General features: G+C 44.1%; 1 protein-coding gene across 1 annotated transcript in view; it reads left to right on the forward strand.

Annotated features, from left to right (window-relative positions):
• Positions 1 to 13673, forward strand: part of LOC306928722 (calmodulin-binding transcription activator 1-like) — a gene marked incomplete at both ends in the record, with an annotated part of 178994 nt that overhangs the window by 83430 nt on the left and 81891 nt on the right. The window contains one exon of the mRNA XM_079508992.1: positions 9807 to 9942. Coding sequence (XP_079365118.1) covers positions 9807 to 9942 — 136 coding nt within the window. The remainder of the gene's footprint in view (positions 1 to 9806; positions 9943 to 13673) is intronic.

The raw sequence follows: 13673 nt of genomic DNA on the forward strand, positions 1-13673 counted from the left end.
ATTCACTTATTTCCATCGAAATAAGTAGTAAAGTGTGCCGCTTGGTTCCATTTGTACACTCTCGGAGTTACAGACCCATAAGGGTCCATTTGGTTCCAAACTATATCATTTAGCTGCATGGGGACCCCCTGGAACTCCCTCCTCAAGGACCCCCTGGGGGTCCCTGGACCCCCTGGAACGGAACTCCCTCCTCAAGGACCCCCTGGGGGTCCCCGGACCCCCTGGAACGGAACTCCCTCCTCAAGGACCCCCTGGGGGTCCCCGGACCCCCTGGAACTCCCTCCTCAAGGACTCCCTGGGGGTCCCTGGACACCACTGGAATAACTGATCACTACACAGAGACGTTCAGTGTTGGTTAGGGCTGTGAATCTTTTCACAGATTCTCTATTAAAAATGATTCTCGATTGAATACATAGGATTTCATCACGATCTACTCCAGTCTTGAACTGAAGTGACTATACAGTAACTTGAACATGACTGAAGACATGATGTTTACTGTGATTAGGGTAAGCTTACATTTCATAACACCTTTCACATGTAGTGAAAACTCCTGTAACTGTAACCAGAAAAATATGAATCGATTTTGGAAAATATGAATCGATTTTGAATCGTTCATAACGGGAATCGCGATTCGAATTCGAATCGATTTCGATGTCGGTGGTGGTGGATGATGACTGGCTGGCTGGCGTCCATTCCAGCCGGAGACAACACTATACCCTAGCCTCGGTCCCAGGCTTACTTATCTGCGAAATCGAAAAGCCTGGTCACAAATTAACGTACGGCAGAGAAGCTATCGGCGGATGTATCCTCCTGAACATCCGTCAGATGTATTTCCCCCGGATACGATATTTTCCCGAACCAATCAAAACACTTGTTTCATTTGCAGATAATGTAAACTGATTTGTAAAGCATCAACGTAATTTTCTTGGGCGATACTTCCGCTAAAATCCCGTCCAAACAAAAGATAGTCTTTACAGCGTAGGTCTTGCCCAGGGTGGCTCTACCCTCAGTTTTCTGCCTCTCTCTATTACCGTGATATAGCTTTACAAACTAAAACAAACAGACTGCTTAAAGCAGTGCATGGTTTTCAAGTTTCAACCCTTTTCACATCAAGGCTCCTCTAAATGCTGTCTGCCTTTATGTCTCTGTGTTTGTCACTTCCAATTCCACTTGTAGAGTCTCTATCTGGTGCAGCGAGTTCTCTTTTCCTGATTGGATAAAATTGGTATCCTGACCTGAAAATGCCTTTTCTGTTTACCAAAGAACTGGCGAGACGTGCCTGGAGACTCCTGTTCCTGAACTAACACTCCATGGGTATTGGTGGGGGAAGTAACTATAAGTGCTTTCACTTATAGTACTTAAGTATTTGTACTTTACTTGAGTATTTCCATTTTCCAGTACTTTTACTTCTACTCCACTACATCTCACAGGCAAATATTGTACTTTTAACCCATTCTGGGCGGGAACCCCTTTTGGTATTTAAAGCATTATATGTTATACTTTTAGCTTTTGAAATATTGCAGATCTACAAGCTTGTAGGTCTGCTATTTTTGAAAAATTGTGAAAATGTCGTGCAAATCTTTGAATATATATTCTTTCACAGCGAACGTTTTTAACTCAAATCTTTGTTCTGGGGGGGTTCCTGCCTGGGGGGGTTCCTGCCTGGTCGGCGGCCAATTACATATCATTCTGGGTCTCCTTGACATGAAAATGTTTGAGAACCACTGACAGAAAACTGTCAGGACTAGAAGACATTTGTAGAATCGTTCCCAGGTTTAAATGGGTTAAACCAAACCACACCAAAGGGTCGGGTCGGGACAAAACTACACCAATGCAACTCCTTGCATTTGGTGTGGTTTACAATCACACCTGTGTGAACTGAGCGGTGCACATGTATTGTTTTACTTACTCTCTACTGTATTGTAGTGCAGGGGTTCTCAACCCGTGGGTCGCGACCCCCTGGGGCGTCGCCAAATTATTTTGGGGGGTCCCCAAATTATTTTCAAAAAATAATATATATTTTTTTGCAACTGAATGGCTGGAAAAGAGAAAGTTAGAGTTGACATAGTACACATAGTACATGCATAAACCTTCCTTAAGGATTATATCTGGTTTCAGTATTTATTTATGATGTATTTTAGCGGCCAATTTGTATTGGGGGTGGGGAGGGGGTCGGGACGGGGGTCACAAGACACGGCCAAGGCATTTCTGGGGGTCCCCGGCCAAAAACATTGAGAACCCCTGTACTTTGATATTTTTTTGGAAACAATCTCTGAGAAATGACAGAGTTACCGTATGGTGGTCCACGGGGGGGGGGGTCCCCGGAAATCCAGACACCCAGGAACATGGCCAGGGGGGACGCCACTGTTCCGGTGAGCCTTCCCGCGTCCAAAACGGTCGAGAAATGACAGTTTTACTGTGTTGCAGCTTTCCGTGCTCGGACAGACAGACACAGGGACACGTATAGCCTACATACATACAGAGGGACACACATAACTGAGATCATCTTGGTCATCTTTGAGCAGGCCACCATTGGACAGGTTAAAGATGGAGTGCCACAATCTTTGTATTTTTTTTTCATGTGTCTGAGGTGACAGTAATTATTAGACACCCTGGAGTCGTTGTTATGTGCAATGCTGTATTAACTTTGTATTTAGGGTTTCTTCCTGAGGCTGAACCCTTGACAGTCAAACGGGCCAATGAAATAAACAGTAATATAGTGACATCACACTATCAGCCCCTCCCCTAACCCCTCGCCCTTCATCATACAACTATAGCTGTGGGTGCGGCTTCAGTTCAGGTGGATCACCACCCATCACCACCCACCAAGCAAACCAGGCATACTTAATGAATAAAAATGACATTTTAACAAAACCTTTTTGAAAAAATGATATCTCCTTATATAACAATAAGACCTGATGATCATGTTTTAGGGTAGAAAAAAATCACGGCACTCACACATCTTTAAGAACATTGTGTCTGACCCCTCCCATGTACTATACCCTGAGTATCGGCTAATGCCATCAGGTAGGAGGTACAAGGTCCATGCGTGCAAATATAATAATAGGTACAAGCATTCCTTTGTCCCTCTGTCAATCACACTCCTTAACAGAGTCCTTGCAGAGGGCAGACAGGGTAGGGGTCGAAGGTTATGAGGTGATGTTCTTCCCCTCTTTTGCACTAGGTATGGTGGTGTGTGGTATTTTAATGTTGTACGGGTCACTGTGTGCCTTTGTTGTCTTGTATTGTGTATTGTATTGTATCTGTATCTGTATGCTGCAGGGCGGGTCCTTGGGGTCCAAGACAAATTTCTCCCTCGGGAGACTGTTATAGAATGTTTTGGAGAGCACTTATAACACAGTTAAACAACATAATGAGACAGACACAATTCAGACTTTAGTATTCGAATACGGAGACAGCATATCAAGCGTTACAATGGAACACCATACTCAACACAATTGATTGATTGATTGATTGATTGAAATTTTATTAACAGTTTGCAGAATTACAGTACATTTCAAGCACAAACTCAATACAAAGGCTGTTAACTGTGAGTGGACGACCCAATTAAGCATTACACTTGTTTACAACAGGGTCCACCATGTTCAATTCATCAAAACATTTAGAGACGTACAAATAGACACTTCTATATAGACAAAGAACAGAACAGGAATTCATCATAATGGAGGTAAAAAGGGAGAAGAAACATATACAGTGAGGGGAAAAGATTTTACGGGGGCCAGTTTCGAATTGCAGCCATCCGTAGGTGCCCTTTGAGAGCGTTTTTGAAGGAGTCAAGGGATTCGCATGTCTTAATGACTGTTGGTAGGGCGTTCCACATTTTTGTGGCATAGGAGCGAAAATAATTGAGTCCCTTGTTTGTGCCGAATCTGGGTTGTACATGGTTCGTTGCACTCCCTCTGGTGTTGTGGGTGTGGACTTCGTTAACATTAAGGAAATATCTAGACAGGTACATGGGTATCTTGGTGGAGTATCGAATTCAGTCAGACTGATGCTTAAATACCTTCCTACTCCCTCAGGGAGTAGATGGGACCGTCATCCACTCCCTCAGGGAGAGTAGGTGGGTCTTAACACATGAGACAATGGAAGAACCCTTCCCTCAGTCCACCTCAAATGTCAGTAAAGATAATAATGGGACAGAAAACAGCTTCTCATAGTTTAGTTTCCTATGAGTGATTTGATCTCCTTAAATGTATAACTTAGTGTATTCCGAATTTCCTCGACAAGACAAAATAAAGAAACCTTGAACCTTGAACCTTCATGATGGAGAGGAGGCACCGCTCCAAAAACGTTTTGTCCCGTCCGGACCCTTCGTTGTGGTCTGAGCTTTAAAACGTTTTGTCCCGTCCGGACCCTTCGTTGTGGTCTGAGCTTTACTCCACCACAATCATTCAAAACTTTAGTTACTTGTTTTGATGATTATTACAAAATAATACAATAATACAATAATATGTCAGCCCTATACATTTCGGCCATTTAAAAATAGCCGATCTACAATATCACGGTGCGCTCTGTGAGCCTGTAGAACTGCTATTTTCAAAAGATTGTTATACATTTGATTTTATACATTTGAAAACTTGTTTGTTTGAAAACTAGGCTATATATTTTGATGCCAATACTCTTGTACTTTGACTCAAGTAGGATACATTTTTAGTTCTGGACTTGTAACAACATATGCCTAAATTGCAGTTTTTTACTTGAGTAAGACATGTGAGTACTTTTTCCACCATCGCTTATTTGATCTCACTTGCCCTCCATTTAAAGATGGAGTGCCATGATTGTTTTCCACCCTAAAACATGATCATGGTTTTTATTAAATCATTATATCAGATCATTATTATTATATGAGGACGAAGAATTTTTTCAAAGAAGTGTACAGTATTTGTAAAATTCTGTGGACATGCCCACCAGTTCATTAAGTATGCCTGGTTTGCCTGGTGGGTGGTGATGGGTGGTGATCCACCTGAACTGAAGCTGCACCCACAGCTGTTGTTGTATGATAAAGGGTGACGGGAGGGGTTTAGGGGAGGGGATGATATAGTGATGTCACTATATCACTCATTTTTTTTATTGCCACGTTTGACTGTCAAGGTTTCAGCCACCAGGAAGAAACCCTAAATACAAAGGGAAGACATAATTGCACATAACAACCACACCAAGGGCTCTAATGAAGTACTGTCACCTCATAAACACATGACATAACAACCACACCAAGGGCTCTAATGAAGTACTGTCACCTCATAAACACATGACATAACAACCACACCAAGGGCTCTAATGAAGTACTGTCACCTCATAAACACATGACATAACAACCACACCAAGGGCTCTAATGAAGTACTGTCACCTCATAAACACATGACATAACAACCACACCAAGGGCTCTAATGAAGTACTGTCACCTCATAAACACATGACATAACAACCACACCAAGGGTTCTAATGAAGTACTGTCACCTCATAAACACATGACATAACAACCACACCAAGGGCTCTAATGAAGTACTGTCACCTCATAAACACATGACATAACAACCACACCAAGGGCTCTAATGAAGTACTGTCACCTCATAAACACATGACATAACAACCACACCAAGGGCTCTAATGAAGTACTGTCACCTCATAAACACATGACATAACAACCACACCAAGGGTTCTAATGAAGTACTGTCACCTCATAAACACATGACATAACAACCACACCAAGGGGTCTAATGAAGTACTGTCACCTCATAAACACATGACATAACAACCACACCAAGGGCTCTAATGAAGTACTGTCACCTCATAAACACATGACATAACAACCACACCAAGGGGTCTAATGAAGTACTGTCACCTCATAAACACATAACAACCACACCAAGGGGTCTAATGAAGTACCGTCACCTCATAAACACATGACATAACAACCACACCAAGGGCTCTAATGAAGTACTGTCACCTCATAAACACATGACATAACAACCACACCAAGGGCTCTAATGAAGTACTGTCACCTCATAAACACATGACAACCACACCAAGGGGTCTAATGAAGTACTGTCACCTCATAAACACATGACAACCACACCAAGGGCTCTAATGAAGTACTGTCACCTCATAAACACATGACATAACAACCACACCAAGGGCTCTAATGAAGTACTGTCACCTCATAAACACATGACATAACAACCACACCAAGGGCTCTAATGAAGTACTGTCACCTCATAAACACATGACATAACAACCACACCAAGGGCTCTAATGAAGTACTGTCACCTCGTAAACACATGACATAACAACCACACCAAGGGGTCTAATGAAGTACTGTCACCTCATAAACACATGACAACCACACCAAGGGCTCTAATGAAGTACTGTCACCTCATAAACACATGACATAACAACCACACCAAGGGGTCTAATGAAGTACTGTCACCTCATAAACACATGACAACCACACCAAGGGCTCTAATGAAGTACTGTCACCTCATAAACACATGACATAACAACCACACCAAGGGGTCTAATGAAGTACTGTCACCTCATAAACACATGACAACCACACCAAGGGCTCTAATTATGCGTAGCAACAAACATGTACTGTATGGACCCCTTGCTTCTAGAAAGCCTGGTGTTTCAATCACCGTACAGGTTGAGGTACACAACATTTCCACTGTTATTTCAAATAGATTGTCCAAGACAAGGAGTAGCCTGAAGAGAGAATGCTGCTTGGTTAATGTACCTCACAGGCATCACAGTCCCCAAAAATCTGATAACAAGCTAAACCTTGCCTTGTTTAACATCAGGTCATTAACAAATAAGTCCTCCTCTGTAAATGATATAATATGTAAAGAGAAGCTAGATATTATCTTTCTAACAGAGACATGGCTTGGCTCAGATGGAGCTGTTCTCCTAGCGCCAGCCTGTCCCGCAAACTACAGTTTCATCCACTCTGTTCGCGAGGCTAAGAAAGGAGGTGGACTGGCAATAATTTTTTCAGACACTTCAAGGCTCTGACTCTCGGCAGCTTTTCATCCTTTGAATACCAGGCCACAATACTGCAGGGTCAGTCCTCTATCCCAATGATCAGCATTTATCGTCCTCCAAAGTGCAGCAAAGCTGTATTTCTAACAGAAATATCAGAACTTTTATCTATCTGTTCCACTAACTATGACAGAACTCTTATCTCAGGTGATCTTAATCTTCACCTGGACGATGCTTCAAATGCGGTGGCTCTGGGTTTCTTAGAGTTATTGCACTCCTTTGAGTTTATCCAACATGTTGTTGGGCCTACACATAAACAGGGGCACACTCTGGACCTGGTGATTTCTAGAGGTCTGAACATCACTGTTGAAAGGACTATTGAAATGCCTGAGCTATCAGACCACTATTTGCTGTGTTTTAATATGACTGTCTCTGATCTAGAGAAAAACATCACTGAATATACTATAAAAAAGCGTTTTTTTAGCTCATCTGCAGCCAACGAGTTCTCTCGTCATCTGGGCCCCCCTGTACGATACTCCCCCAGTGAATGATATGGTCCAAATGTTTAATCTTAAACTAGAGTCAGCTCTTGACATAGTGGCTCCTATGAAAACTAAAAAGAAACAGAACACCAGAGTAACACCCTGGATAAATGAGCATACACGTTCACTGAAGCAAGATTGTCGTAGAGCTGAGCGAGCTTGGAGAAAAAACAAACTCACCATCCACCTAGAGATTCTTAAAAAGTCAACAGTCGCCTATAACAAAGCCCTGCGTCTGGCAAGGCAGGCTTATTTCTCTGGCATTATTAATGAGACCATTGAACGAAACTTTACCCCCCCCCCCCAGTCCTACAAGCAGTCGTTCCCGGCTTCTAAAGCTAAGTGTAATGAGTTTGCATGCTTTTTTGATAACAAAATTTGTAACATTAGAGCTGATATTATGAATGGTGCTGCTGCTAGCTCAAGCCCTCAAACAGCAGCTAATGGTGCCAGGGTTGATCTCTCCAGGGGGAGCCTATTGTCTTTCTGCACAATTGATGAAGACGAACTCCGAAAAACCATATCTCAGATGACATCATCCTCCTGTTCATTGCACACAATTCCCACCACCTTTCTCAAAGAGGTTTTAGATAGTGTGATTGGAGATATCCTAAAAATTGTAAACAGCTCTCTACAATCAGGCGTCTTTCCAGACTCACTGAAGACGGCTGTAGTTAGGCCCTTACTCAAGAAACACAATCTTGATCCCTCTGTGCTGGGTAACTATCGACCCATTTCTAATCTGCCCTTTCTGGGCAAGGTTTTAGAAAAATGCATCTTTCATCAATTGGATGTGTTTCTACAGAACAACAATGTGCATAACAAATTCCAATCTGGCTTTAGGAAAGGCCACAGCACAGAAACAGCACTTGTAAAAGTAATTAATGATCTTAGGGTGTCTGCTGACAAGAAACATGTTTCCGTTCTTTTACTTCTAGATCTAACGGCTGCATTTGACACGATAGGCCTGTCTGGCACGGCCCTGTCCTGGTTTTCCTCCTACCTAACAAACAGAAGCTATTTTGTCAATCTAGCTGAGTTTGACTCAGACAAACACAACATCGGTTCTGGTATTCCACAGGGCTCGATTCTTGGTCCTCTGTTATTCTCCCTGTACATACTGCCATTGGGAGAACTCATTACCAATCACGGAGTCAATTTTCATTTCTATGCTGATGATACCCAACTATATATTTCTGTAGCTCCAGATGATCTCTGTGCCTTAGACCCGCTGTCCAGCATCAAATGCTGGATGAGTGAGAACTTTCTCAAGCTAAATGAGGATAAGACAGAAGTTCTCATAACCGGTTCTAGTGAGCAGAAAGAATCGATAAAAAGCAGACTTGGCAACCTGACTGTAGAAAGTAACAGTACAGTAAAGAACTTGGGGATCATTATTGATTCTGAATTGAATTTTAATTCACACATTAATCATGTTACCAAGATTGCCTTTTTTCATCTTAGAAATATTGCACGAATCAGAGCCTATTTGTCACTGGACGATGCAAAAACGCTAATCCACGCCTTTGTTTTTTCTCGGCTTGATTACTGCAATGCACTTTTTTCTGGATTGCCTAAGAAAACAACTGACAGATTACAACTTGTCCAAAATGCAGCAGCCAGAGTCTTAACTAGAACTAAGATGAGAGAACATATTACTCCAGTCTTGGCCTCATTGCACTGGCTTCCGGTTGTTTTTAGGATTGATTTTAAAATTATTTTACTTGTTTATAAAGCTCTCAATGGTCTCGCACCTTCCTACCTACATGACTGCCTGCCGAAATATGTCCCAAACCGCCCCCTAAGGTCTTCCACTGCTGGCTTGCTCGCTTTGCCTAAAACAATGGCAACTAAAAAATACGGGGAAGCAGCTTTTTGCTTCTACGGGCCGACGGCGTGGAACAAACTCCCACTGTACCTTCGACAGGCAGCCTCTGTAGACATTTTTAAAGCTCAGCTCAAGACCCACTTTTACACCCTTGCTTTTAATTGATTTATTTGTCTTTTTAAAAAAATGTTATTCATGTCCTCACTGTATTGTTTATGCCCTGCCTTTCTTTTCTTTTTTTGTGTAAAGCACTTTGAGCTGCATTTCATGTCATGAAAGGTGCTATACAAATAAAGTTTTATTATTATTATTATTATTATTAATGAAGTACTGTCACCTCATGACAAACTGGACAAAAAAATCACTGCACTCCATCTTTAAACTACAACACATCACGTGTTAATCCTCCCATCCCTGGGTGTGCTTCTCTGTACCTCCAGGCCCCAGAATGGCTCCATGATCCTCTACAACCGCAAGAAGGTGAAGTACCGGAAAGATGGATACTGCTGGAAGAAGAGGAAGGACGGGAAGACCACCCGAGAAGACCACATGAAGCTCAAGGTCCAGGGAGTGGAGGTCAGTACATGATCCTAAACATATAGACCACATGAAGCTCAAGGTCCAGGGAGTGGAGGTCAGTACATGCTCCTATAAACCTATAGACCACATGAAGCTCAAGGTCCAGGGAGTGGAGGTCAGTACATGATCCTTTAAACCTATAGACCACATGAAGCTCAAGGTCCAGGGAGTGGAGGTCAGTAAATGCTCCTAAACCTATAGACCACATGAAGCTCAAGGTCCAGGGAGTGGAGGTCAGTACATGCTCCTAAACCTATAGACCACATGAAGCTCAAGGTCCAGGGAGTGGAGGTCAGTACATGCTCCTATAAACCTATAGACCACATGAAGCTCAAGGTCCAGGGAGTGGAGGTCAGTACATGATCCTAAACCTATAGACCACATGAAGCTCAAGGTCCAGGGAGTGGAGGTCAGTACATGATCCTAAACCTATAGACCACATGAAGCTCAAGGTCCAGGGAGTGGAGGTCAGTACATGCTCCTAAACCTATAGACCACATGAAGCTCAAAGTCCAGGGAGTGGAGGTCAGTACATGATCCTATAAACCTATAGACCACATGAAGCTCAAGGTCCAGGGAGTGGAGGTCAGTACATGCTCCTAAACCTATAGACCACATGAAGCTCAAAGTCCAGGGAGTGGAGGTCAGTACATGATCCTATAAACCTATAGACCACATGAAGCTCAAGGTCCAGGGAGTGGAGGTCAGTACATGATCCTATAAACCTATAGACCACATGAAGCTCAAGGTCCAGGGAGAGGAGGTCAGTACATGATCCTAAACCTATAGACCACATGAAGCTCAAGGTCCAGGGAGTGGAGGTCAGTACATGATCCTAAACCTATTGACCACATGAAGCTCAAGGTCCAGGGAGTGGAGGTCAGTACATGATCCTAAACCTATAGACCACATGAAGCTCAAGGTCCAGGGAGTGGAGGTCAGTACATGCTCCTAAACCTATAGACCACATGAAGCTCAAGGTCCAGGGAGTGGAGGTCAGTACATGATCCTATAAACCTATAGACCACATGAAGCTCAAGGTCCAGGGAGTGGAGGTCAGTACATGCTCCTAAACCTATAGACCACATGAAGCTTAAGGTCCAGGGAGTGGAGGTCAGTACATGCTCCTAAACCTATAGACCACATGAAGCTCAAGGTCCAGGGAGTGGAGGTCAGTACATGCTCCTAAACTAGAAGGTCCAGGGAGTGGAGGTCAGTACATGCTCCTAAACCTATAGACCACATGAAGCTCAAGGTCCAGGGAGTGGAGGTCAGTACATGCTCCTAAACCTATAGACCACATGAAGCTCAAGGTCCAGGGAGTGGAGGTCAGTACATGATCCTAAACCTATAGACCACATGAAGCTCAAGGTCCAGGGAGTGGAGGTCAGTACATGCTCCTAAACTAGAAGGTCCAGGGAGTGGAGGTCAGTGATGGTCCTAGACCAGGGGTACCCACACGTTTTTGACTTGAGAGCTACTTTCAAAATGACCAGCTCAACAAGATCTACCCACCGAAAACATTATAATATCATTGCTGAAAATGGCTTTGGAATAGCGGCACTGGCATTACATATAAGACAAATACAATTGGAAAGGGAGGGGGAGAAATGGAATAGGTAGAGATTTAGCATTTAATTTGTAATTCTACTGACATTTGTGCACAGCAACACTCTTGAAAACAAAGTATTGCATTATGGGTTTGAGCTGACAGGCCCTTTTTTATGTCAATCAATGAAGTCAACTTAATTCAAACTATTTTTGGCAGATGCCAAAAATAGTTTTTATATTTTAAATTAAACATTCTTTAGGGGCATGTCCTGTGATCTACCTGCACAGCATTTGTGATCTACTAGATCACGATCGACCTTTTGGGCACCCCTGTACAGATAGAAGGTCCAGGGAGTGGAGGTCAGTGATGGTCCTATAGACAGATAGAAGGTCCAGGGAGTGGAGGTCAGTGATGGTCCTATAGACAGATAGAAGGTCCAGGGAGTGGAGGTCAGTGATGGTCCTATAGACAGATAGAAGGTCCATGGGGAGTGGAGGTAAGTGATGGTCCTATAGACAGATAGAAGGTCCAGGGAGTGGAGGTCAGTGATGGTCCTATAGACAGATAGAAGGTCCAGGGAGTGGAGGTCAGTGATGGTCCTATAGACAGATAGAAGGTCCAGGGAGTGGAGGTCAGTGATGGTCCTATAGACAGATAGAAGGTCCAGGGAGTGGAGGTCAGTGATGGTCCTATAGACAGATAGAAGGTCCATGGGGAGTGGAGGTCAGTGATGGTCCTATAGACAGATAGAAGGTCCAGGGAGTGGAGGTCAGTGATGGTCCTATAGACAGATAGAAGGTCCATGGGGAGTGGAGGTCAGTGATGGCCCTATAGACAGATAGAAGGTCCAGGGAGTGGAGGTCAGTGATGGTCCTTTAGACAGATAGAAGGTCCATGGGGAGTGGAGGTCAGTGATGGTCCTATAGACAGATAGAAGGTCCAGGGAGTGGAGGTCAGTGATGGTCCTATAGACAGATAGAAGGTCCATGGGGAGTGGAGGTCAGTGATGGTCCTATAGACAGATAGAAGGTCCATGGGGAGTGGAGGTCAGTGATGGTCCTATAGACAGATAGAAGGTCCAGGGAGTGGAGGTCAGTGGTGGTCCTATAGACAGATAGAAGGTCCAGGGAGTGGAGGTCAGTGATGGTCCTATAGACACATAGAAGGTCCATGGGGAGTGGAGGTCAGTGATGGTCCTATAGACCGATAGAAGGTCCAGGGAGTGGAGGTCAGTGGTGGTCCTATAGACAGATAGAAGGTCCAGGGAGTGGAGGTCAGTGATGGTCCTATAGACACATAGAAGGTCCATGGGAGTGGAGGTCAGTGATGGTCCTTTAGACAGATAGAAGGTCCATGGGGAGTGGAGGTCAGTGATGGTCCTATAGACAGATAGAAGGTCCAGGGAGTGGAGGTCAGTGATGGTCCTATAGACAGATAGAAGGTCCAGGGAGTGGAGGTCAGTGATGGTCCTATAGACAGATAGAAGGTCCATGGGGAGTGGAGGTCAGTGATGGTCCTATAGACAGATAGAAGGTCCAGGGAGTGGAGGTCAGTGATGGTCCTATAGACAGATAGAAGGTCCATGGGGAGTGGAGGTCAGTGATGGTCCTATAGACAGATAGAAGGTCCAGGAGTGGAGGTCAGTGATGGTCCTATAGACACATAGAAGGTCCATGGGGAGTGGAGGTCAGTGATGGTCCTATAGACAGATAGAAGGTCCAGGAGTGAAGGTCAGTGGTGGTCCTATAGACAGATAGAAGGTCCAGGGAGTGGAGGTCAGTGATGGTCCTATAGACAGATAGAAGGTCCAGGGAGTGGAGGTCAGTGGTGGTCCTATAGACAGATAGAAGGTCCAGGGAGTGGAGGTCAGTGATGGTCCTATAGACAGATAGAAGGTCCATGGGAGTGGAGGTCAGTGATGGTCCTTTAGACAGATAGAAGGTCCAGGGAGTGGAGGTCAGTGGTGGTCCTATAGACAGATAGAAGGTCCATGGGGAGTGGAGGTCAGTGATGGTCCTATAGACAGAGAAGGTCCAGGGAGTGGAGGTCAGTGATGGTCCTATAGACAGATAGAAGGTCCATGGGGAGTGGAGGTCAGTGATGGTCCTATAGACAGATAGAAGGTCCAGGGAGTGGAGGTCAGTGATGGTCCTATAGACAGATAGAAGGTCCACCA

Source organism: Electrona antarctica, assembly GCF_951216825.1.
Source record: "Electrona antarctica genome assembly, chromosome: 8".
Lineage (NCBI taxonomy): Eukaryota > Metazoa > Chordata > Actinopteri > Myctophiformes > Myctophidae > Electrona > Electrona antarctica.